Source organism: Panulirus ornatus, chromosome 13 (assembly GCF_036320965.1).
Source record: "Panulirus ornatus isolate Po-2019 chromosome 13, ASM3632096v1, whole genome shotgun sequence".
Lineage (NCBI taxonomy): Eukaryota > Metazoa > Arthropoda > Malacostraca > Decapoda > Palinuridae > Panulirus > Panulirus ornatus.
In genome coordinates this window covers 50,011,236-50,036,453 of record NC_092236.1, presented here as the reverse complement: position 1 = coordinate 50,036,453, position 25,218 = coordinate 50,011,236, and the positions used below count along the sequence as shown (strand labels likewise).

The following is a 25,218-nucleotide window of genomic DNA, read 5'->3' as shown; positions in this document are numbered from 1 at the left end:
GTGATGTGAGAAGGAGATGGAGTGAGTATTTTGAAGGTTTGTTGAATGTGTTTGATGATAGAGTGGCAGATATAGGGTGTTTTGGTTGAGGTGGTGTGCAAGGTGAGAGGGTTAGAGAAAATGATTTGGTAAACAGAGAAGAGGTAGTAAAAGCTTTGCGGAAGATGAAAGCCGGCAAGGCAGCAGGTTTGGATGGTATTGCAGTGGAATTTATTAAAAAAGGGGGTGACTGTATTGTTGACTGGTTGGTAAGGTTATTTAATGTATGTATGACTCATGGTGAGGTGCCTGAGGATTGGCGGAATGCATGCATAGTGCCATTGTACAAAGGCAAAGGGGATAAGAGTGAGTGCTCAAATTACAGAGGTATAAGTTTGTTGAGTATTCCTGGCAAATTATATTGGAGGGTATTGATTGAGACGGTGAAGGCATGTACAGAGCATCAGATTGGGGAAGAGCAGTGTGGTTTCAGAAGTGGTAGAGGATGTTTGGATCAGGTGTTTGCTTTGAAGAATGTATGTGAGAAATACTTAGAAAAGCAAATGGATTTGTATGTAGCATTTATGGATCTGGAGAAGGCATATGATAGAGTTGATAGAGATGCTCTGTGGAAGGTATTAAGAATATATGGTGTGGGAGGCAAGTTGTTAGAAGCAGTGAAAAGTTTTTATCGAGGATGTAAGGCATGTGTACGTGTAGGAAGAGAGGAAAGTTATTGGTCCTCATTGAATGTAGGTTTGCGGCAGGGGTGTGTGATGTCTCCATGGTTGTTTAATTTGTTTATGGATGGGGTTGTTAGGGAGGTGAATGCAAGAGTTTTGGAAAGAGGGGCAAGTATGAGGTCTGTTGGGGATGGGAGAGCTTGGGAAGTGAGTCAGTTGTTGTTCGCTGATGATACAGCGCTGGTGGCTGATTCATGTGAGAAACTGCAGAAGCTGGTGACTGAGTTTGGTAAAGTGTGTGAAAGAAGAAAGTTAAGAGTAAATGTGAATAAGAGCAAGGTTATTAGGTACAGTAGGGTTGAGGGTCAATTCAATTGGGAGGTGAGTTTGAATGGAGAAAAACTGGAGGAAGTGAAGTGTTTTAGATATCTGGGAGTGGATCTGGCAGCGGATGGAACCATGGAAGCAGAAGTGGATCATAGGGTGGGGGAGGGGGCGAAAATTCTGGGAGCCTTGAAGAATGTGTGGAAGTCGAGAACATTATCTCGGAAAGCAAAAATGGGTATGTTTGAAGGAATAGTGGTTCCAACAATGTTGTATGGTTGCGAGGCGTGGACTATGGATATAGCTGTGCGCAGGAGGATGGATGTGCTGGAAATGAGATGTTTGAGGACAATGTGTGGTGTGTGGTGGTTTGATCGAGTGAGTAACGTAAGTAATCAGTGAGTAATCGGCCACCAGCGCTGTATCATCAGCGAACAACAACTGACTCACTTCCCAAGCTCTCTCATCCCCAACAGACTTCATACTTGCCCCTCTTTCCAAAACTCTTGCATTTACCTCCCTAACAACCCCATCCATAAACAAATTAAACAACCATGGAGACATCACACACCCCTGCCGCAAACCTACATTCACTGAGAACCAATCACTTTCCTCTCTTCCTACACGTACACATGCCTTACATCCTCGATAAAAACTTTTCACTGCTTCTAACAACTTTCCTCCCACACCATATATTCTTAATACCTTCCACAGAGCATCTCTATCAACTCTATCATATGCCTTCTCCAGATCCATAAATGCTACATACAAATCCATTATATATATATATATATATATATATATATATATATATATATATATATATATATATATATATATTTTTTTTTTTTTTTTTTTTCGCTGTCTCCCGCGTTTGCGAGGTAGCGCAAGGAAACAGACGAAAGAAATGGCCCAACCCCCCCCATACACATGTATATACATACGTCCACACACGCAAATATACATACCTACACAGCTTTCCATGGTTTACCCCAGACGCTTCACATGCCTTGATTCAATCCACTGACAGCACGTCAACCCCGGTATACCACATCGCTCCAATTCACTCTATTCCTTGCCCTCCTTTCACCCTCCTGCATGTTCAGGCCCCGATCACACAAAATCTTTTTCACTCCATCTTTCCACCTCCAATTTGGTCTCCCTCTTCTCCTCGTTCCCTCCACCTCCGACACATATATCCTCTTGGTCAATCTTTCCTCACTCATTCTCTCCATGTGCCCAAACCACTTCAAAACACCCTCTTCTGCTCTCTCAACCACGCTCTTTTTATTTCCACACATCTCTCTTACCCTTACGTTACTCACTCGATCAAACCACCTCACACCACACATTGTCCTCAAACATCTCATTTCCAGCACATCCATCCTCCTGCGCACAACTCTATCCATAGCCCACGCCTCGCAACCATACAACATTGTTGGAACCACTATTCCTTCAAACATACCCATTTTTGCTTTCCGAGATAATGTTCTCGACTTCCACACATTCTTCAAGGCCCCCAGAATTTTCGCCCCCTCCCCCACCCTATGATCCACTTCCGCTTCCATGGTTCCATCCGCTGCCAGATCCACTCCCAGATATCTAAAACACTTCACTTCCTCCAGTTTTTCTCCATTCAAACTCACCTCCCAATTGACTTGACCCTCAACCCTACTGTACCTAATAACCTTGCTCTTATTCACATTTACTCTTAACTTTCTTCTTCCACACACTTTACCAAACTCAGTCACCAGCTTCTGCAGTTTCTCACATGAATCAGCCACCAGCGCTGTATCATCAGCGAACAACAACTGACTCACTTCCCAAGCTCTCTCATCCCCAACAGACTTCATACTTGCCCCTCTTTCCAAAACTCTTGCATTTACCTCCCTAACAACCCCATCCATAAACAAATTAAACAACCATGGAGACATCACACACCCCTGCCGCAAACCTACATTCACTGAGAACCAATCACTTTCCTCTCTTCCTACACGTACACATGCCTTACATCCTCGATAAAAACTTTTCACTGCTTCTAACAACTTTCCTCCCACACCATATATTCTTAATACCTTCCACAGAGCATCTCTATCAACTCTATCATATGCCTTCTCCAGATCCATAAATGCTACATACAAATCCATTTGCTTTTCTAAGTATATATATATATATATACATTTTTTATACCATATATATATATATATATACATACATAAACTCCTCCATGCCCACATATACATACATATACATACACATATGCAGACATTACATACATGTACATATTCATGCTTGCTTGCCTTCATCCATGCCTAGCGCTACCCTGCCCCACAAGAAAACATTGTCACTATCCCTAGCTTCAGTGAGGTAGCGCCAGGAAAACAGACAAAGGCCACATTCTCTCACACTCAGTCTGTAGCTGTCATGTGTAATGCAACAAAACCACAGCTCCCAATGCACATCCAGACCCCACAGACCTTTCTATGGTTTACTCTAGGTGCTTCACATATTTATGTGTGTGGACATGAGTGTGTGTGCGTGCTATGACAAATTATGTATGAGGATTCAGTCATTTTTACTTATATTGAAGATATGAACAATGAATTCTTTTAAAAATTTTCAACTATATATTTTGAGCATTTTTCCAGTTTAAAGCCACTATTTATGCACCTCTTTTTTCCAGTAAGTAAGGTTTTACATATTGTAGTGAAGGTATAAACAAAGATTTTTTTTTTTCTTTTTTTCATTCACCAATATATTTTAAGCATTTGGTCAGTTAAAACTTTTCCTAGTAAGTTTTTCACCTCCTTAGTGAGATGCACATGGCTAATCTAAATTTTTTGTTCTTGAGCTTGATCATATTACGCTGTAGTCAGTCTTTATATTCGGCTCCACTTTGCTCTTGGGATCATCCTTTGGTCATCATATTGTGACAGCGGTATGTTACCTTCATAGTGTCAAACTATTTGCCACTTTTTTGATCGTACGAATTCATATACTTCTCAATGCCTTTTGCCATTATAAGACATGGGCAGATGAATTTGATGTAATTTATTGCTTGTTCTTTAACTCAGATTGTGTATATTTTATGTCAAAGCATTATGTTAGTGATGTATGTAGTATTTGAATGTCCATATAGCCCATACATACTATGATCATATGTAACAAATGTATGTAGCAGTGTATTACAAAATATGTACAAATATATTAGATTGAATCATCAGTATAGGGACTGTAGAACATGCTGTATGAATCAATCCTATATGTTTTGGAACAGCCTCCAACACCTTAGCCATCCTTGTCCTGCCCACATGCCAGAATGTTGTGATATAAGAATTGCAAACAACACACAACTTGAGCTTGATATGACAATGACATTTCATTATGCTGCCTGTGGGTGTTTGTAATTCTTATTAAACCATACGTCTGATTACTTACTAGTAGTCCCAGAATGCCTTACTTTTTCAGCCTTTTGAATATATAATTCATGTATGAGATTTATCAGCTTACTTTTGCATTGCATGTCCTGTTTTAGTTATTATGATGTGTTTCTGAAATATCCCTTTTTTTATGTAAAATCTATGTAACCTCTTACTGTTTATTTGGTACTCATGATATTTGAAGGATGAATATGGTGGTGGTATATGTCTGTTATTCTTTTATAACTCTGGCTATACAATATCCCACTATGAAGAAGTCTCATGCATACTTATCTAATATATATAAAGTTCCATAACCCTTAATATTCTTATTCTAATGTATATCATATATAGTAAAGCTGCAAAGTTTTCCAAATGTCATACTTCTATAGGAGAATTTAGTGATTATAGTATGATTTTAGATTTTGTAATAGCAGAATCCTTTTAATTTTAATCTTTCTCTTTGAAGGAATAATGGAGGCAAAATAAAGAATATTTAATATCCTAGAGAAAAATATGGCTTCCATACCCAAACACTTTGCAGTTCCTTGATATGGCTTTTGTTTATTTGTTAGTGCTAGTGAATTTCTTTGAGCTAGGATGCATTTTTTCTTTATTGATATGCATGGCAGAGTTTATTTTTGTTAATTTCTGATTACATTCTTTTTTTAATTTTTTTGTATTGTAATAGTTACTGATTAGTTTTAAACTAGATTAAATTCTTAGATGACAACAGCTATGCTAATTTTCTTGATTTTGTGTTACTCTACTGATTCTTAAAATTTCCTGAGATTAGAGTATGGGCTAGACCTATTAAAAATCCTGTAATATACCCATACTGTATGATCAGTGAAGCTAAATTACATATGCCTAAAACAGTGAAATAGAGGTCATTAACCTTAGATTCGGAGATCATGTATTCCTGCCTTCACTAATCAGATAGTATTTGGTTTATGTCTTGTTTTGCATGTTTATGTTTTCTTACTGACCTGGATATTTTATGTTCTCTCCCTCCCTTAACCCTTTACATTCGTGTTACCTGGCTGCTGCCTGCCCTGCCTCCTCTCCCATGCCTCCATCACCTTGACCACCCAACTTCAATGCCAACTTCTTGAATTAATTCAATTGGTGACGGACTTGACGTTGGTTTTAACATTGGTGTTATTTTTTGTTGTTGTTGTTGTTGTGGATAATGGTTGACTTTTTGTGGCTACTGGATGTATATATCCAATTACAATGATTTTGTCTCCAACAACACCTTTCCTCCTGGACCAAACCAAATTTACCTGATAATACTACCCTGACCATTTGCACTGACCTGAATTCCTGACTCCTGTTCATCATGACCATGCTAACTGTATTTTGACCATAACTTTGATATTAAAATCCTGACCCCATATGGGCAATGATTCATTTTGTGAACCAAACGTGATCCCATTCCTTATTCCTTGCTCCAACATAACTTTCTCCAATTATTGAAAATTCCTTTCCTTCCATGACAATTATCCTTTTCCCCAACCCCAACTGCCCTGTCCTGTAGTTATATCAGCCCTACGAGGGGAGCCTAAACCAGGTTATGGACTCAAGTCGTCCACTCTACCCGCAGCCGGACGCAATGGTGGCCCTGCTGGAATGATCGTGAGTAATTTATACAGTGATAATTAAATTAGATGTACTCTCTTTCTTCTCTGTCTATTGCAAAATTTGGAGGTTCAATCTCTATGTAAATGAGTTTTGGTTTCTTAAACTTATGGAAGGTAATGTGATTTGCCTCTGATACATTATTGACATCTGATTACTCCAGTTTTTGAAGAGAAAATTGATAATTTAGTTTTTTTCATACATATTCGCCATTTCCCGCATTAGCGAGGTAGCATTAAGAATATAGAACTGAGCCTTAGAGGGAATATCCTCACTTGGCCCCCCTTCTCTGTTCCTTCTTTTGAAAAATTAAAAAACGGGAGGGAAGGATTTCCAGGGCCCCCCCCAGTTGCCTTTTATGACTCGCAGGGAATACATGGGAAGTATTCTTTCTCCCCTGTCCCCAGGGATGATAATTTAGTAACGTGACTAGATGACAAGCTGTAAGCATGTAATGAGTATCTTTTACACACTCTTTACATTAATGGGCTTTGAAGTCACACAGTTTCCACCATGTGTGCTATTTTATAATGTATTTGGCAAAAGTGTGAGTAAATAGAATACTTCTTACAGTAATATTTAGTTTTCATTTTGGGAATCTGTTTCATACATTTTTTTCTAAGGAAAACCCCACATCAGTTTCATTAGAAAAGCAGTACTTTTTTTTTTCTGGGCATTACTAGAACCTTCCTGCTTGAATTTACGTTGCAGATGAGAAGTCAGCTTTGGCCAGGCTGTATCATTAGCAGTACAATCTTGTCAAAGAACTTCTCACCTCAAAAGAGTCTACATTTCCCTGCCACTGGAAGTAACATAGCCTAGGGCTGCAGGGGTCTTTAGAAAGAGGAACACCAGGACTCTTTCGTAGAAATTGGAGCTGAAGTAATTATAAAAAGATAAATTATTTATACTGTCATGTTATATCTCGTATCATTTTCACACTAAATAGCCTTGTGCATTATGCCTGATTTCCACTGACTACAGTCTGCACCTGTTCCAGGATTTTTTCTCTGTAAATTCTTGTCACTTTACAGAAACTCAAGCTGTCAGGCACCCTTATCACTTGATACCCCCTCTGTCTATCTTTTTAACATACCATTCCTCCTATATATCTACTTTTACTCTAATTTTTCAAACTCCCTCTTCTTAGTCTCAACATGCCCACTTGTTGCACTCATTCATAGCATCATTCCAGTGCATTTTGAATTGAACACACAAATTTTCAGAGGTACACCTCTCCCCATTCTGTTGTAAAACTTCACTGTTTTTCGTGGTATGAAATCTTAGTTTTTCTTTTCATACTTTCATCCCATCCCCTAAGAAAGCTAAATACAAGGAGGGAAGGGTTTCTAGCCCCCCGCTCCCGCCCCCTTTAGTCGCCTTCTGCGACATGCAGGGAATACGTGTTAAGTATGATAAAATAAGTATGAATATAAATACTTTCATTTTTAACTTGGTTTAGTTTTTGTGTCAATATTGCTACAAAAGGAGGGACATTTGCTTCTAATATAATATTTGTTGTAGCTGTCTTGTATGGTATACAGAAATCAGAGCCTTATCAACCACATCCAAGCCTTGCAGACTATTCCATAGCTTACTCTCTTTACATCATATTCCCTAGTTCAGCCCATTGCATGCTCTATTGCTCATCGATTTATATCATTCTAACCTATGCATACCTTTTACCCTCCTGAAAGTTCAGGCCCCTATAACCTAAATCCTCTTTTTCATCCTTTCATCTCCATGGTCTTTCAATTCCCCTTTCTCCTTCCACTTCTGTGCTCATCCTCTCTCAATATATTTAAATCAGCTCAGCACACCCTTGTCATCTATACTACACTTACACCCACACCTCTCTTTTACACTGTCTTTCCTTACATGATCAACTCACCTTATTTTCAAGTATGTTATTTCCAATACATCCATCCTCTTCCTTTCTTTTGTATTCAGGACCCATGGCTAACATCCATACTATGCTGTTGGGACTACTACTATACCATCAGGTATACCTGACTTTGCTCCTTTTCTTCCATAAGCTCCTCATTGCACCCAGGACCCACTTTATCCCCCATGGTTCCATCTGCTGCCAAGTCCACTCCCATATATAAGGCACCCCACTTTCTTTAAGTCCTCCACATTCAACGTCACTCCCAAATATTCCTGTTTCGTCACCTTGTTAAACCTTGGTACTTTCATTTTTTCCACATCAACTCTGAACTTTCTCTTTTCACACACTCTTTCAAAGTTTGTCTCCAGCTTCTGGAGCCTCTTTTACAAGTTTGCCATCAGAACCATGTCACCTCCAATCGGCAATTGACTCAGTTCCCTCGCTCCTCACAACCCCAACCAAGGTTAAACAACTACTTTGACATTACACATCCTTGATTCAGGTCCACCTTCAATGAGAAACATTCACCCTCCTTCCTTCTTACTTACACACCTTCCTTGATATCAAGGTAAAAATACCTTATTGTATTTTGTGACTTTCTATATACCCATGTAGCAATAGCATCTTCCTCAAGGAAGATGCCACTTATATACTTTCTGCAGGCCTGTATATGCTTTGTACAGTTTATGCTCATTCTCCAAGTATTTTTCATAAGTTTTTGAAAGCAAGCATTTAGTCCTGGAAGATATTTAGAGAAGCACTGCTTACATGTGCAGATGAAGTCTTCAGCATGTGAAAGGTCAGAGTGTGATGTGTGAGTGAGGGACTAGGTGTTTGGATGAGAAAGTTAATTGCTAGAGAAAGAAAAAAGAGAGGTATTTGGATGGTATTTGCCTGGAAGAAGTTTGAAAACAGAGAAAGAAGAGGTGAAAAAGAGATTTATTGCATGTTTTGAAGAATTTTCAAATGTTTTAGGTTATAGGGTGAATGTGGTAAGTTTGGGACAAGGTTGTATGCAGATTGAGTGTACTGGAGAAATGAATTCCTACATGTACTTTTGATGATGTTGCCAAAATGTCAGAATGGGTGTTTAGTGTATCCCTTTTCCTTGTATATATAAGATTATATTTGAATATTGATTGTAAGTTTTCTAAAACTTACTTGAATAAACCAAGATCATAGGATAACAAGTAGAACAGTCTTGCAAATTACATAGATTATCCAAATATAGCATAGAAGAAACAAGTTTTCAAGCTTTTCAGTAGTGTCTTCTCTCCATGGCATCCATTTCAGTACTGACTAATTTTCTTGGTCAATTCAAACTGAGATTCATTAAGACATTTTGTCAAAGAATTTGCGAGACTGGCTAAGAAAAAATACACCACATTTCATAAAATTGATTAATAAAGACAGCAAATTGGTATTTATCTATAGAGAATAAATCTAGTTGGAACTGGAATTACTTGATCTTAAAATAAAAGAAAATGCAATTTTACTATGGGGAAACTAATGTAACTCAAGTGTATCTTATGCACACAGGGATAACAGTGTTAATGCAGTTTAGCCCTGGTTCAGATTGTCTTTTGCATCTTTGTCAACAGGTACATGACCCAGTTATGTCTGCTTACCATGTCTCATACTCACTCATATATATTTTTGTATGTCCCTCTTTTTAAACTAAGTATTCCCAATATCCAGTCAGTTTTCAGCACACAAATCCACAATCTGTTCATTATTTTTATTCACATCACTGGATACTCCATGTTCCCCAGCAACACCCTCAGCTGCCATGTTACCAACTCTCACATTCAGATCGCCCATCACAAATACCTAATACCTTGTCAGAATTGCTGACACACTTAGCTCCCTCCAAAACACTTGCCTCTCTTCTTTACTCCCCTCATTTCCTTGTGCATAAACACTTGTAATCCTTACTCTCTTTCACACTTTCCCAAAACTTTTCCTTCAGCATAAGTACTACCCCATAGATATTCCCTGACCATTCTTCCCTCTTCCCCTCGAGCATTGTTTTACAGATTGCCAGAACATCAAGGTTACTCTCCGCAAACATACTGCCTATCTCTCCCTTCTTCAAATCTAGGGGACATCTAAACATTCAGGCACCCTATCCAGGGCCTTCTAGGAGGATGAGCTTTTCTTGCTTGGTTCTTTCTGCTGTTTCAACTTTTTGAAAATGAAATACAAGGAGGGGAGAGTTTGCAGCCCTCAGTTCCTGCTCCTTTTAGTCAACTTCTACAACATACAGGAATATGTTGGAAGTATACTTTCTTGCCTATTCCCAGGGATTTATATACATTTCTCTTTATATCTTTCATTTTTGTTTGCTGCTTCCCATACTAGCAAGATAGCACCAGGAACATGAAGAAAAGGCTCCATTTACTTACTTCCACTCTTAAGTTGTCATTTGTAATGCACCAAAACCACGAGTAGACCCTACAGACCTTTCCATGGTTTCACCCATTTGCTTTCAATGTCCTGGTTCAGTCCAGTGCTGACATGTCATCCTAATCCACTCTATCCCATGTATGCCTAACACCCCCTGCACGTTCAGGCTTCGTAGTAGATAAAACATTTTTCACACCATCCATCCAATACCTATTCAGTCTTCCCCTTCTTGTCCCCTCAACTCCTGACACATATATCCTCTTTGTCAACCTCTCCTCACTCATTTTCTCCAAATGAGCAAAACGTCTTCATATTCTTCCCTTTACCCCACCTTTCCTTTCTCATTTCATATCATGATCAACCTTCCACACACCAAACACTGCTCTCAAGTGCTTTATCTTCGGTACATTTACCCTCTTCCATACATTCCAGTTATACTGTCATGGAAGGTGACTAAGATGGCCGGGAACAGAGGGCTTGGAAATCATCCCATCTTCTATAACTTTCTTTAACAAAGGAAAGAGACAAATAAGGATCTTTTATCTTCTAAAGCTCAGTCATCTGGACACTGCCTCGCTTACACAGGAAATAGAACATGTATAAAAGGAAAAAATATTTTTATGCTGGTGAAACCACAAGAAGTTGAAAAATACAAATTGTTGAGTGCTTTCTCTTGATTACAGTGTTAATATTGAGTTCAGATGAAGAGGACCTGAATATGATATACCAACCACCACTGGCATATGTATATTTTTCACACATATTCGCCATTTCTCACATTAGCGAGGTAGCGTTAAGAACAGAAGACTGAGCCATAGAGGGAATATCCTCACGTGGCCCCATTTCACTCTTCCTTCTTTTGGAAAAGTAAAAACAGGAGAGGAGGATTTCCAGCCTCCCACTCCCTCCCCATTTAGTTGCCTTCTACAACACGGGAAGTATTCTTTCTTCCCTATCCCTATGGATGGGTTGTTGGGAGGTGAATGCAAGTTTTGGAGAGAAGGGCAAGTATGCAGTGTGTTGTGGATGAGAGGGCTTGGGAAGTGAGTCAGTCGTTTGCTGATGATACAGCACTTGTGGCTGATTTGGGTGAGAAACAGCAGAGGTTGGTGACTGAGTTTGGTAAAGTGTGTGAAAGAAGAAAGTTGAGACATGTGAATAAGAGCAAGATTATTAGGTTCAACAGGAAGAAAGTTGAGACAGATGTGAATAAAAGCAAGATTATTAGGTTCAATAGGGCTGAGGGACTAGTTAATTGGGAGGTAAGTTTGAACGGAGAAAAATTGGAGGAAGTGAAGTGTTTTAGATATCCGGGAGTGGACTTATGAGCGGATGGAACAATGGAAGCAGAAGTGAGTCACGGGGGGGGGGTCTGGGAGCAATTAAATATGTGTTGAAGGCAAGAACATTATCTCAAAGAGCAGAAATGGGTATTGGGTATGTTTGAAGGAATAGTGGTTCCAGAAATGTTATATGGTTACAAGGCATGGGCTATAGATAGGGTTGTGCAGAGGGGTTGGATGTGTTGGAAATGAAATGTTTGAGGACAGTATGTAGTGTGAGATGGTTTAATTGAGTAATAAAAAGAGTGTGGTTGAGAAAGTAGAAGAGGGTGTGTTGAAATGGTGTGGACACTTGGAGAGAATGAGTGAGGAAAGATTGACAAAGTGGATATATGTGTCTGAGGTGGAGGGAACAAGGAGAAGCGGGAGACCAAATTGGAGGTGAAAGGATGGAGTGAAAAAGATTTTGAGTGATCGGGGCCTGAACATACAGGAGGGTGAAAGGTGTGCAAGGAATAGAGTGAATTGGAACGATGTGGTATACTAGGGTCGATGTGCTGTCAATGGATTGAACCAGGACATCTCTCCTACTCACATATGTTTACTTATGTATATCTCTCTTTTTAAACCAGGTATTCCCAATCAACAGTCATTTTTCAGCACATAAATCAACAAGCTCTTCACCATTTCCATTTACAACACTGAACACCCCATGTACACCAATTATTCTCTCAACTGCCACATTACTCACCTTTGCATTCAAATCACCCATCACTATAGCCCGGTCTCTTGCATCAAAACTACTAACACACTCACTCAGCTGCTCCCAAAACCCTTTCCTCTCATGATCTTTCTTCTCATGCCCAGATGCATATGCACCAATAATCACCCATCTCTCTCTATCAACTTTCAGTTTACCCATATCAGTCTAGAGTTTACTTTCTTACACTCTATCACATACTCCCACCACTCCTGTTTTAGGAGTAGTGCTACTCCTTCCGTTGCTCTTGTCCTCTCACTAACCCCTGACTTTGCTCCCAAGACATTCCCAAACCACTCTTCCCCTTTACCCTTGAGCTTTGTTTCACTCAGAGCCAAAACATCCAGGTTCCTTTCCTCAAACATACTACCTATCTCTCCTTTTTTCTCATCTTGGTTACATCCACACACATTTAGACACCCCAATCTGAGCCTTCAAGGAGGATGAACACTCCCCACGTGACTCTTTCTTCTGTTTCCCCTCTTAGAAAGTTAAAATACAAATTGGAGGTGGAAGAATGGAATGAAAAAGATTTTGAGCTATTGGGGGCCTGAACATACAGGAGGGTGAAGGGCGTGCAAGGAATAGAGTGAATTGGAACGATGTGGTATACCGGGGTCGACGTTCTGTCAGTGTGTTGGAGCAGGTTATGTGAAGTGTCGGGTAAACCATGGAAAGTTTTATTGGGCCTGGATGTGGAAAGGGAGCTGTGGTTTTGGTGCATTACACATGACAGCTAGAGACTGAGTGTTAACAAATGTGGCCTTTGTTGTCTCTTCCTAGCGCTACCTCGTGAGCTCACAGCAGGAGGGGGATGCTATTTCATGTGTGGTGGGGACCTTGCCCCTGGGGAACATGGACTTTGGTACCCAGAGGGACAGTGGGGGGTGGCCAAATTGAGTAAGTAGTGAAAGGGTTGGAGAGATGTGTGGTGATAAAAAGAGTGTGGTGATGATGGGAATGGATTAAGGCAGCAAGTATGAATATGTACAGGTGTAGTGTATATATGTACATGTCTGTGTATGTATATGTATGTATACGTTGAAATGTATAGGTATGTATATGTGCGTGTGTGGGCATTTAAGTATATACATGTGTATGCGGGTCGGTTGGGAGACAGCGACTAAGTATAATATATATATATATATATATATATATATATATATATATATATATATATATATATATATATCTTTTCTTTCATACTATTCGCCATTTCCCGCATTAGCGAGGTAGCGTTAAGAACAGAGGACTGGGCCTTAGAGGGAATATCCTCACCTGGCCCCCTACTCTGTTCCTTCTTTTGGGGGGGGGGGGGGGGAAAAAAAAAAAAAAATGAGAGGGGAGGATTTCCAGCCACCCACTCCCTTCCCTTTTAGTCGCCTTCTACGACACACAGGGAATACGTGGGAAGTATTCTTACTCCCCTATCCCCAGGGATAATATATATATATATATATATATATATATATATATATATATATATATATATATATATATATATATATATATTTTTTTTTTAATACTTTGTCGCTGTCTCCCGCGTTTGCGAGGTAGCGCAAGGAAACAGACGAAAGAAATGGCCCAACCCACCCCCATACACATGTATATACATATGTCCACACACGCAAATATACATACCTACACAGCTTTCCATGGTTTACCCCAGACGCTTCACATGCCTTAATTCAATCCACTGACAGCACGTCAACCCCGGTATACCACATCGCTCCAATTCACTCTATTCCTTGCCCTCCTTTCACCCTCCTGCATGTTCAGGCCCCGATCACACAAAATCTTTTTCACTCCATCTTTCCACCTCCAATTTGGTCTCCCTCTTCTCCTTGCTCCCTCCACCTCCGACACATATATCCTCTTGGTCAATCTTTCCTCACTCATCCTCTCCATGTGCCCAAACCACTTCAAAACACCCTCTTCTGCTCTCTCAACCACGCTCTTTTTATTTCCACACATCTCTCTTACCCTTACGTTACTCACTCGATCAAACCACCTCACACCACACATTGTCCTCAAACATCTCATTTCCAGCACATCCATCCTCTTGCGCACAACTCTATCCATAGCCCACGCCTTGCAACCATACAACATTGTTGGAACCACTATTCCTTCAAACATACCCATTTTTGCTTTCAGAGATAATGTTCTCGACTTCCACACATTCTTCAAGGCTCCCAGAATTTTCGCCCCCTCCCCCACCCTATGATCCACTTCCTGCTTCCATGGTTCCATCCGCTGCCAGATCCACTCCCAGATATCTAAAACACTTTACTTCCTCCAGTTTTTCTCCATTCAAACTTCCTCCCAATTGACTTGACCCTCAACCCTACTGTACCTAATAACCTTGCTCTTATTCACATTTACTCTTAACTTTCTTCTTTCACACACTTTACCAAACTCAGTCACCAGCTTCTGCAGTTTCTCACATGAATCAGCCACCAGCGCTGTATCATCAGCAAACAACAACTGACTCACTTCCCAAGCTCTCTCATCCACAACAGAATGCATACTTGCCCCTCTTTCCAAAACTCTTGCATTCACCTCCCTAACAACCCCATCCATAAACAAATGTATACTCATTTTTTCATACGTATTCACCATTTCCCATGTTAGTGAGGAAGTGTAAGGTACAGATGACTGGGCTTTTGAGGAAAAAACCTTACTTGGCCACCTTCTCTTTTCCTTCTTTTGGAAAAATAGAACTGTAGGGAAGGATTTCCAGCCCCCCCCTCCCACCCTTTTAAATCACCTTCTGTGATGTGCAAGGAATACATGGGCAGTATTCTTTCTACCCCAGCCTTAGGGATATATACGTATGGTTTACCGTAGATGTTTCACATTCTCTGGGTCAGTCCATTGACGGCACATCAACCCCAGTATACCACATCATTCCAGTTCACTCTGATCCATGCATACCTTTCACCAACCTGCATGTTCAGGCCCATCACTCAAAAATTTTTGCACCTTATCCTTCCACCTCCTTTTGGTCTCCTGGTTCTCCTTTTTCCTTCCACTTCTGGCACATGTACCTCTTTGTCAACCTTTCCTCACTCATTCTCTCTGTGTGTCCAAATCGTTTCAGCACACCCTCTTCTGCTCTCTCATCCATACTTTTTTATTACCACACATCTCTCATGCTCTTTCATTACTTACTTGATCAAACCACCTCACACCATATATTGTTCTCAATCATTCCATTTCCAACACATCCACCCTCCACAAAACCCATGGCTCACTACCATATAATATTGTTGGGGCTAGAATTCCTTCAAACATCTCTCTTTCCACACATTTTTCAGAACTTCCAGAACCTTCACACCTTCCCCAACCCTATGACTCACTTCTGCTTCCATGGTTCCATTCACTGCCACGTCCACTCTCAGATACCTAGAACACCTTTTCCTCCATCTTTTTCTGCATTCAAACTTACGTCCCAACTAACTTGTGTCTCACCTCTGCTGAACCTAATAACCTTGCTTTTATTCAAATTCATTCTCAACTTTTTCTTTTCACACACTTTTCCAAACTCAGTTACCAACTTCTGCAGTTTCTTACTTGAATCACCCACTAGTGCTGTATCATCAGCTAACAACAGCAGGCTAATGTCCCAGGCCCTCTCATCCCCACATACTGTATACTCACCTGTCTCTACAAGATTCTTGCATTTACTTCCCTCACTACCCCGTCCATAAACAAATTAAGCAACCATGGTGACATCACGCACCCCTGCCACAGACTGACCCTCCCTGGGAACCTTTCACTCCCCTCTCTTCCTCCTTGTACACATTCCTTACAGTCTTGCAAAACTTCTCTGCTTCTCGGAGCTTACCTCCCACATCGTATATTCTTTAGTCCTTCAACAGTGCATTTCTATCGACCCTATCATATGCCATCTCAAGATCCATAAATGCCACATACAAATTCATCTGTTTTTAAGTATTTCTCACACACATTCTTCAAAGCAAACATGTGATCCGCACATCCCCTACCACTTCTGAAACCAAACTGCTCCTCCCCAATCTGATGCTCTGTACATGCCATCATTCTCTCAGTCAGTACCATCCAGTACAGCTTACCAGGTATACTGAACAAACTTATACCTCTGTAGCTGGAACACTCACCTCTGTCCCCCTTGCCTTTATACAGTGGCACTATACTTGCTTTCTGCCAATCCTCAGGTCCTTCACCATGATCCATACGTACACTGACTATCCTTACCAGTCAACAACACAGTCACTCCCTTTCTTGATAACATCAACAGCAGTACCATCCAATCCACTGGCCTTGCCACATTTCATCTTATGCAGGGTTTTCATCACCTCTCTTCTCTTCACCAAACCACTCTCCATGACTCTCACTTCACATACCACCCTGACCAAAACACACTACATATACCACTCTATCATCAAACACATTTAACAGTCCTTCAAAAATCTTACTTCATCTCCTCACTTTATCACTACCTGACATCACTTACCCTTTTTGCCCCATTCACCAATATTCCCATTTGTTCTCTTGTCTTTCACACATTATTTACCTCCTTACAATTTCCTTTTAATTTCCTTAGATTTTAATGATACTCTCTTGTCCCAACTCATTTGTCCACTTTTTCAACCCCTGCACCTTCCTCTTGACTTCTTACTGCTTTTGTCAGATACATCTTCCAGTCATTTGCATTGCTTCCCTTTAAGTACCACACAAATGCTTCTCTTTTCTTTTTCACTAGCAACTTTATTTTTTCATCCCACCTCTCTCTGCCCTTTCTAATCAGCCCACCTCCCACCTTTTGCATACCACATGCATCTCTTGCACATGCCGTCACTACTTCCCTAATTACCTTCCATTCCTCACCCACTCCCCTTGCTTCATTCACTCTCACCTTTTGCCATTCTGCTCTCAATTTCTGCTGGTATTTCTTCATACAAGTCCCCTTTCCAAGCTCATGCACTCTCACCAATCTCTTTTTCCTGACATTGTTTCCTATTTTTAGAAAACCCCTACGAATCCTCACCCTCGTCTCCACAAGATAGTGATCAAACATCCCACTAGCTGCCCCTCTCAGCACATTTACATCCAAAAGTTTCTCTTTTACATGCCTGTCAAATTGATTAATATGTAATCTGATAATGCCCATTGACCATCTCTCTTACTCACATACGTATACTTGTGTATACCCTTCTTTTTAAACGAGGTATTCCTAATCATGTCTTTTTCAGTACATAACTCCACAAGCTCTTCATTAGTTCCATTCATGACACCAAATACCTCATGCACCCCAATTATACCCTCAACCACCACAATACTTACTTTTGCATTTAAATCACCCATCACTAATACCAGGTCTTGTACATCAAAATTGCTGACACACTCATTCAGCTGCTCCCAGAACACTTGCCTCTCATGATCTTTCTTCTTGTGGTCAGGTGCATAAGCACCAGTAATCACTCATCTCTCGCTATCCACTTTCACTCATACCCACATCGATGTAGAACTTACTCCCTTTCACTCCAACACACATTCCCACAACTCTTGCTTCAGGAGTAGTGCTACTCTTTCCTTACCTTTTGTCCTCTCACCAACCCTTAACTTTACTCCAAAGACATTTTTCAACCATTCTTTCTTTTTATCCTTGAGCTTTGTTTCACTCAGAACCAGAACATCCAGGTTTCTTTCCTCACTTATACTACCTATCTCTCCTCTCTTCTCATCTTGGATACATCCATACACATTCAGACACCCCAGTATGAGCCTTCAAGGAGGATGAGCACTCCCTACCAAGGAAGAGGGAACAGAAAAGGGGGATAAGTGAGGGTTTACTCTCTAAGGCTTGGTACTCTGTTCTTAACGCTACCTCACTAACGTTGGAAATGGCAAATGTGTATGAAAAAATATATATGTATCTATTATCATTTTATTATACTTGATCGCTGTTTCCTGCGTCAATGAGGTAGCGCTGGGAAACAGACAAAGAAAGAATGGCCCATCCATTCATGTACACATACATATATACATAAATGCCTATACGTGCACATATATATATATATATATATATACATATACATGACATATACACATCTCTCATATACACATATACATACACAGACATATATACACATGTACATATTCATACTTGCTTGCCTTCATCCATTCCTGGCGCTACTCTGTCCCACAAGAAACAGCATCGCTACTCCCTGCTTCAATGGGTAGCGACTGGAAAATAGACAAAAAAGGCCACATTTGTTCACACTCAGTCTCTAGTTGCCTTGTGTAATGCACCAAAACCACAGCTCTTTATCCATATCCAGGCCCCACAGACCTTTCCATGGTTTACCCCAGATGTTTCACTTTCCCTGGTTCATTGTTTTCACAGCACATATATGATATATATATATATATTTTTTTATTTTGCTTTGTCGCTGTCTCCCGCGTTTGCGAGGTAGCGCAAGGAAACAGACGAAAGAAATGACCCAACCCACCCCCATACACATGTATATACATACACGTCTTTACACGCAAATATACATACCCATACATCTCAATGTACACATATATATACATACACAGACATATACATATATACACATGCACACAATTCACACTGTCTGCCTTTATTCATTCTCATTGCCGCCTCGCCACACATGGAATAACATCCCCCTCCCCCCTCATGTGTGCGAGGTAGCGCTAAGAAAAGACAACAAAGGCCCCATTGGTTCACACTCAGTCTCTAGCTGTCATCAATAATGCCCGAAACCACAGCTCCCTTTCCACATCCTGGCCCCACAGAACTTTCCATGGTTTACCCCAGATGCTTCACATGCCCTGATTCAATCCATTGACAGCACGTCGACCCCGGTATACCACATCGATCCAATTCACTCTATTCCTTGCCCACCTTTCACCCTCCTGCATGTTCAGGCCCCGATCACTCAAAATCTTTTTCACTCCATCTTTCCACCTCCAGTTTGGTCTCCCACTTCTCCTCGTTCCCTCCACCTCCGACACATATATCCTCTTGGTCAATCTTTCCTCACTCATTCTCTCCATGTGACCAAACCATTTCAAAACACCCTCTTCTGCTCTCTCAACCACGCTCTTCTTATTTCAACACATCTCTCTTACCCTTACATTACTTACTCGATCAAACCACCTCACACCACATATTGTCCTCAAACATCTCATTTCCAGCACATCCACCCTCCTGTGCACAACTCTATCCATAGCCCATGCCTCGCAACCATACAACATTGTTGGAACCACTATTCCTTCAAACATACCCATTTTTGCTTTCCAAGATAATGTTCTCGACTTCCAAACAATCTTCAAGACTCACAGGATTTTCGCCCCCTCCCCCACCCTATGATTCACTTCACTTCCATGGTTCCATCCGCTGCCAGATCCACTCCCACATATCTAAAACACTGTACTTCCTCCAGTTTTTCTCCATTCAAACTTACCTCCCAATTGACTTGACCCTCAACCCTACTGTACCTAATAACCTTGCTCTTATTCACATTTACTCTTAACTTTCTTCTTTCACACACTTTACCAAACTCAGTCACCAGCTTCTGCAGTTTCTCACATGAATCAGCCACCAGCACTGTATCATCAGCAAACAACAACTGACTCACTTCCCAAGCTCTCTCATCCCCAACAGACTGCTTACTTGCCCCTCTTTCCAAAACTCTTGCATTCACCTTCCTAACAACCCCATCCATGAACAAATTAAACAACCATGGAGACATCACACACCCCTGCCGCAAACCTACATTCACTGAGAACCAATCACTTTCCTCTCTTCCCCACACATACACATGCCTTACATCCTCGATAAAAACTTTTCACTGCTTCTAACAACTTGCCTCCCACACCATATATTCTTAATACCTTCCACAGAGCATCTCTATCAACTCTATCATATGCCTTCTCCAGATCCATAAATGCTACATACAAATCCATTTGCTTTTCAAAGTATTTCTCACATACATTCTTCAAAGCAAACACCTGATCCACACATCCTCTACCACTTCTGAAACCACACTGCTCTTCCCCAATCTGATGCTCTGTACATGCCTTCACCCTCTCAATCAATACCCTCCCATATAATTTGCCAGGAATGCTCAACAAACTTATACCTCTGTAATTTGAGCACTCACTCTTATCCCCTTTGCCTTTATACAATGGCACTGTGCACGCATTCCGCCAATCCTCAGGCACCTCACCATGAGTCATACATACATTAAATAACCTTACCAACCAGTCAGCAGTACAGTCCCCCCCTTTTTTAATAAATTCCACTGCAATACCATCCAAACCTACTGCCTTGCCGGCTTTCATCTTCTCTGTTTACCAGATCATTTTCCCTAACCCTCTCACTTTGCATTCCACCTCGACCAAAACACCCTATATCTGCCACTCTATCATCAAACACATTCAACAAACCTTCAAAATACTCACTCCATCTCCTTTCTCACATCACCACTACTTGTTATCACCTCCCCATTAGCCCCCTTCACTGAAGTTCCCATTTGCTCCCTTGTCTTACGCACTTTATTTACCTCTTTCCAGAACATCTTTTTATTCTCCCTAAAATTTAATGATACTCTCTTACCCCAACTCTCATTTGCCCTCTTTTTCACCTCTTGCACCTTTCTCTTGACCTCCTGTCTCTTTCTTTTATACATCTCCCACTCATTTACATTTTTTCCCTGCAAAAATCGTCCAAATGCCTCTCTCTTCTCTTTCACTAATAATCTTACTTCTTCATCCCACCACTCACTACCCTTTCTAATCAACCCACCTCCCATATATATATGTCACGTAATACCCTCCAACAGCTAGGACTCGAACCCATATTATATATGCTTAAGAAACTATCTTCAAAAAGTGTGTGGTCATGGGAAACCATCATAACGAGATAGAAATATCAGTTGTATTAGAGTTATCATGCCTTAGTGAGTTGACATGGTAATTTCACGGAAGGCAGCTAAGAGTGATCAGTTGTTGACAATTCTAATCATTTAGTGCACAATAGCACTTGTAAAATTCATGAATAACCTTTTTTTTTATGATTTTATAAATTCATATTGGCTAAGAGAAAAAGATTATGGATAAAACATTCATTAAGTTCTATTTCTGATTGATTTATTATTTTTTATTTATGTTTATGCCTAGCTAACATTTTTGTGAAACCAAATTCATTAGCATTAAAGATTGTTCCTCCTAATATTGTGAGTGTCATCACTGGGAGATTCTTTACTGACTTGTGTTGGCCTCTATGGCCCCTCAGTTGTGAGCTCCCTCAGACAACCTCCCAAGCCTGGCTACGGTTTCTCGCCACGCAGCACCTTCTACCGACAGGGCCTAGGATCATATTCTGCACTTCATGTAAGTCACTGCTTATACACCCCTCACAAAAGCTTCTCATTAGGAAAATTATTTTTTCTCAGCATTGGTTTTGCACATTTTATAAGATATCGTATAACACAACAAGGTAATTGTAATGAAATCTTCAAGATATGAGATGATATTTGAAGTTATGTGTTCATACTAGAATACTGCAAATCTGTTTTACATTATGCTACCCTGATTTGCACTGAACTTCAAGCTGATTTCTTTAATCAAATATTTGTATTAATATTACACTGCTGTAATGCATCTTCATTGCTTTTTTTTCTTTTTCGATTTCTTTTGAACTCTACAACTGCTCTTGCTTACTTGTATGAGATTTCTTTGAATGGGTGATTTTTTCATTGTCTTGATTCTATTTTTTGTTTCAGTTAATTGAATGAGATGGTCCCATACATTATCTTTCTTAAAAAGAATAGGAATGATAATTATAATCAGTGAAAAGTTGTAATGTTGATTATAAAAAAAAAACTTATGAGTTTGATATCTAATCTGAATGTATTACTCACAGTTATTGGGCAGTTCAATGTTAATTACTCAGATTTTATATGCTTTCATGCATAAAAAGCTGCATCTTTAATGTTGACTAAATATTGCTTTACATGTTTGTTTTGCTTTACATTTTGTGTTACTTAAAAATTCTTCAGCTTTAAAAACATAAAGATATGAAATACTTGTAATTCCATTTTCCCATTAGAAAAACCTATATATATATATATATATATATATATATATATATATATATATATATATATATATATATATTTTATTCATTCTTTTATTTTGCTTTGTCGCTGTCTCCCGCGTTTGCGAGTTAACGCAAAGAAACAGACGAAAGAAATGGCCCAACCCACCCCATACACATGTATAGACATACACGTCCCCACACGCAAATATACATACCCATGCATCTCAATGTACACATATATATACACACACAGACATATACATATATACACATGCACACAATTCACACACACACATATATATATATATATATATATATATATATATATATATATATATATATATATATATATATTTATTTTTTTTTTATACTATTCGCCATTTCTCGCGTTAGTGAGGTTGCGATATATATATATATATATATATATATATATATATATATATATATATATATATATATATATATTCTTTTGCCTGTTTCCTTGCTCTACCTCGCTAACGCGGGAGACAGCAACAAAGTATTATAAGAAAATAAAAAAAAGATAATATATATATAGATAGATAGATATGTATATTATACCATTTTCATTTTTGACACTACAGGGAGACTACAGTTTCACAGGTCTTGGGGACAAGACACAGAGCACAGAATTTAGCAGTGCTCGTTCAGATGGTGAGTACTTATCATTTTACCAATAATTTTAAATAGCATTTTAGTTTTTATAAGAAAAATTAGAATTATCAAACTTGTAAACCTTACTTCTTACCAAGAGATCATAAGTTTGTGGAAATAATCCAAAATTAAAAGTTTTCTTCATTATTCAAATGAATGACCTGAATAATGATTAACAAAAACATTGGAAAGTTTTTCTTCCAAATGGTGGTAGTTTTTCATATTCACATAGTGCAAACATTGTAGACATTATGCTATTGATATCTTTATGGCTGGTTTGTATACTTATATGATAGTGTTTTAGTTAACATAAATGAGAAAATAGTTTGTTGTAATTTTAGAATTATTTGGTTTTCAGATTTAGTTTATTGTTAAATGGATGAAACAGAATGAACTTAATTGTAGTTCTTATATTCATGCATTGTATTTGAGCTGTACCATTATTCATGCTAATCATATATATATATATATATATATATATATATATATATATATATATATATATATATATATATATATTGCGTACAGTGCCTGGTTAGATATTATTTTTGCAGGACTGAAGTAACTATTTTTGCATTGCTAACTAACCAGTCTGTGCTTTATTGCCTTGTAGCTGCATTTAACAGCATTTATTAGGATCAGTTTTAAGTATTTGACATTTATGAAATTATAGAATTTTTGGCTTCTGTTGATCATTAGGTTTAGGTTTAAAAATGTTATGGTAGTTGATAGATAAGGATCCTGATGTCAATATGTGTTAGTTCTGACAGAGTGATGTTTTACTGAATGTGCTGATAGTAATGCAATATTTTTTTCATGTTTTATGTTTTTTAGAGGCTTGAAAATAGATATCCTTCCTGGTTAATTTCTTTTTTCTACTCGTCTTTACTCTCCCAATTTTCTTCTATACCAGGAATGTTTACCACTAATGCACCAAAATGGTTGTGTCACACTTGCACTGTATATTATTAGTGGATTTTGCACATCAAGCAGTGTGTGCTCATGATCCATATTTTCTTGAGATTTAATTGAGAATTACTTCAAAGAGAAAGTTCATAAATTAGAAAAATATGTATTAGCATAAATTGTCTTAAGAGAAATGTGCTTTGCAAAAGATATTAGAGGATATTGCTTGCTGTATGGATAAATGAATTTTCTAAGTATAAAAGACTCCCCAGAACTTGGGATAAATTTTTTCAACTGATTCTTTATTCCTCTACAAATTTTCTTGTTTTCTTTTTAAGACCTATTACAGCCAATTCCTAGGCCTAAATTGATCAATCATGTGAAAAGTTTGTAGTGTGCACCAAGTTTACCTCCCCCCCTTTTCTCTCCTATCTCCTTTTTGGTTTTGAATGCTGGGTGCAGGAATGTAATAAAGACAATAGAAGCAACATAAACAGGATCTTTAAAGAAGGATCTGTGTATTTGATTGTGGTTTTGGTCTCTCAGTTTCAGCAGGTTCGCTCACAGAAGCCGATAGGAGCGCATTGGTATGTATTAATGGCTTGCTCTGAGGCGCCCCCTGTAGATGTGCATAGGCTTAGTTAATTTGGAGTATGGGATTTTGGGCTTGATTAATGTAATTTTTGATTTATAAATCTGTTTCACTTATGTTGTATTACTGTCTTGTGTTTATTGTTTTTACATGTACACTGCAGTTATGTGTGGAAATGTCTTCAGTTATCTTAATGTAATCAGTAATTTAAACGACTTAGAGTACAATTCTTGTTTTTGTCCATTGTTTATGCTACTTTACAAACATCATTGATAAATTCTTTCTAGAGTTTCTTACTGTTGATCGTTTGGGATCTAGATATCAGTATTTTTGTACTTATTCTTTTCATTTCCTTCATATTTGTTGAACCACGTGTGTCATTTACGTTTTTTTGTACCATTAATTGACACTTGGAATTAAAAGCTGCTGACAGTGAACACTTTTATTATCTTTATTAAGAAAGTTACCATTCATATAAATGATACATGAAGAATATGCTTATTGACAAACAAAACTCAGTATCACACTGTAATTCTATAGAGCTCACTTTTATA

The 25,218-nt window shown here is 39.0% G+C and overlaps 1 protein-coding gene across 21 annotated transcripts in view; it reads left to right on the top strand.

The window, feature by feature from the left end:
• Nucleotides 1-25,218, top strand: part of LOC139752858 (actin-binding LIM protein 3-like) — an 837,860-nt gene that overhangs the window by 767,794 nt on the left and 44,848 nt on the right. For 10 of the 21 annotated variants that reach the window (XM_071668853.1, XM_071668857.1, XM_071668856.1 and 7 more), the window contains 3 exons: nucleotides 5,946-6,043; nucleotides 23,097-23,166; nucleotides 24,619-24,659. In XM_071668853.1, the coding sequence (XP_071524954.1) occupies nucleotides 5,946-6,043; nucleotides 23,097-23,166; nucleotides 24,619-24,659 (209 nt within the window). Of the gene's footprint in view, nucleotides 1-5,945; nucleotides 6,044-21,687; nucleotides 21,786-23,096; nucleotides 23,167-24,618; nucleotides 24,660-25,218 lie in introns of those variants that run through there. The other 11 variants (XM_071668841.1, XM_071668837.1, XM_071668847.1 and 8 more) reach the window with 8 other exon arrangements.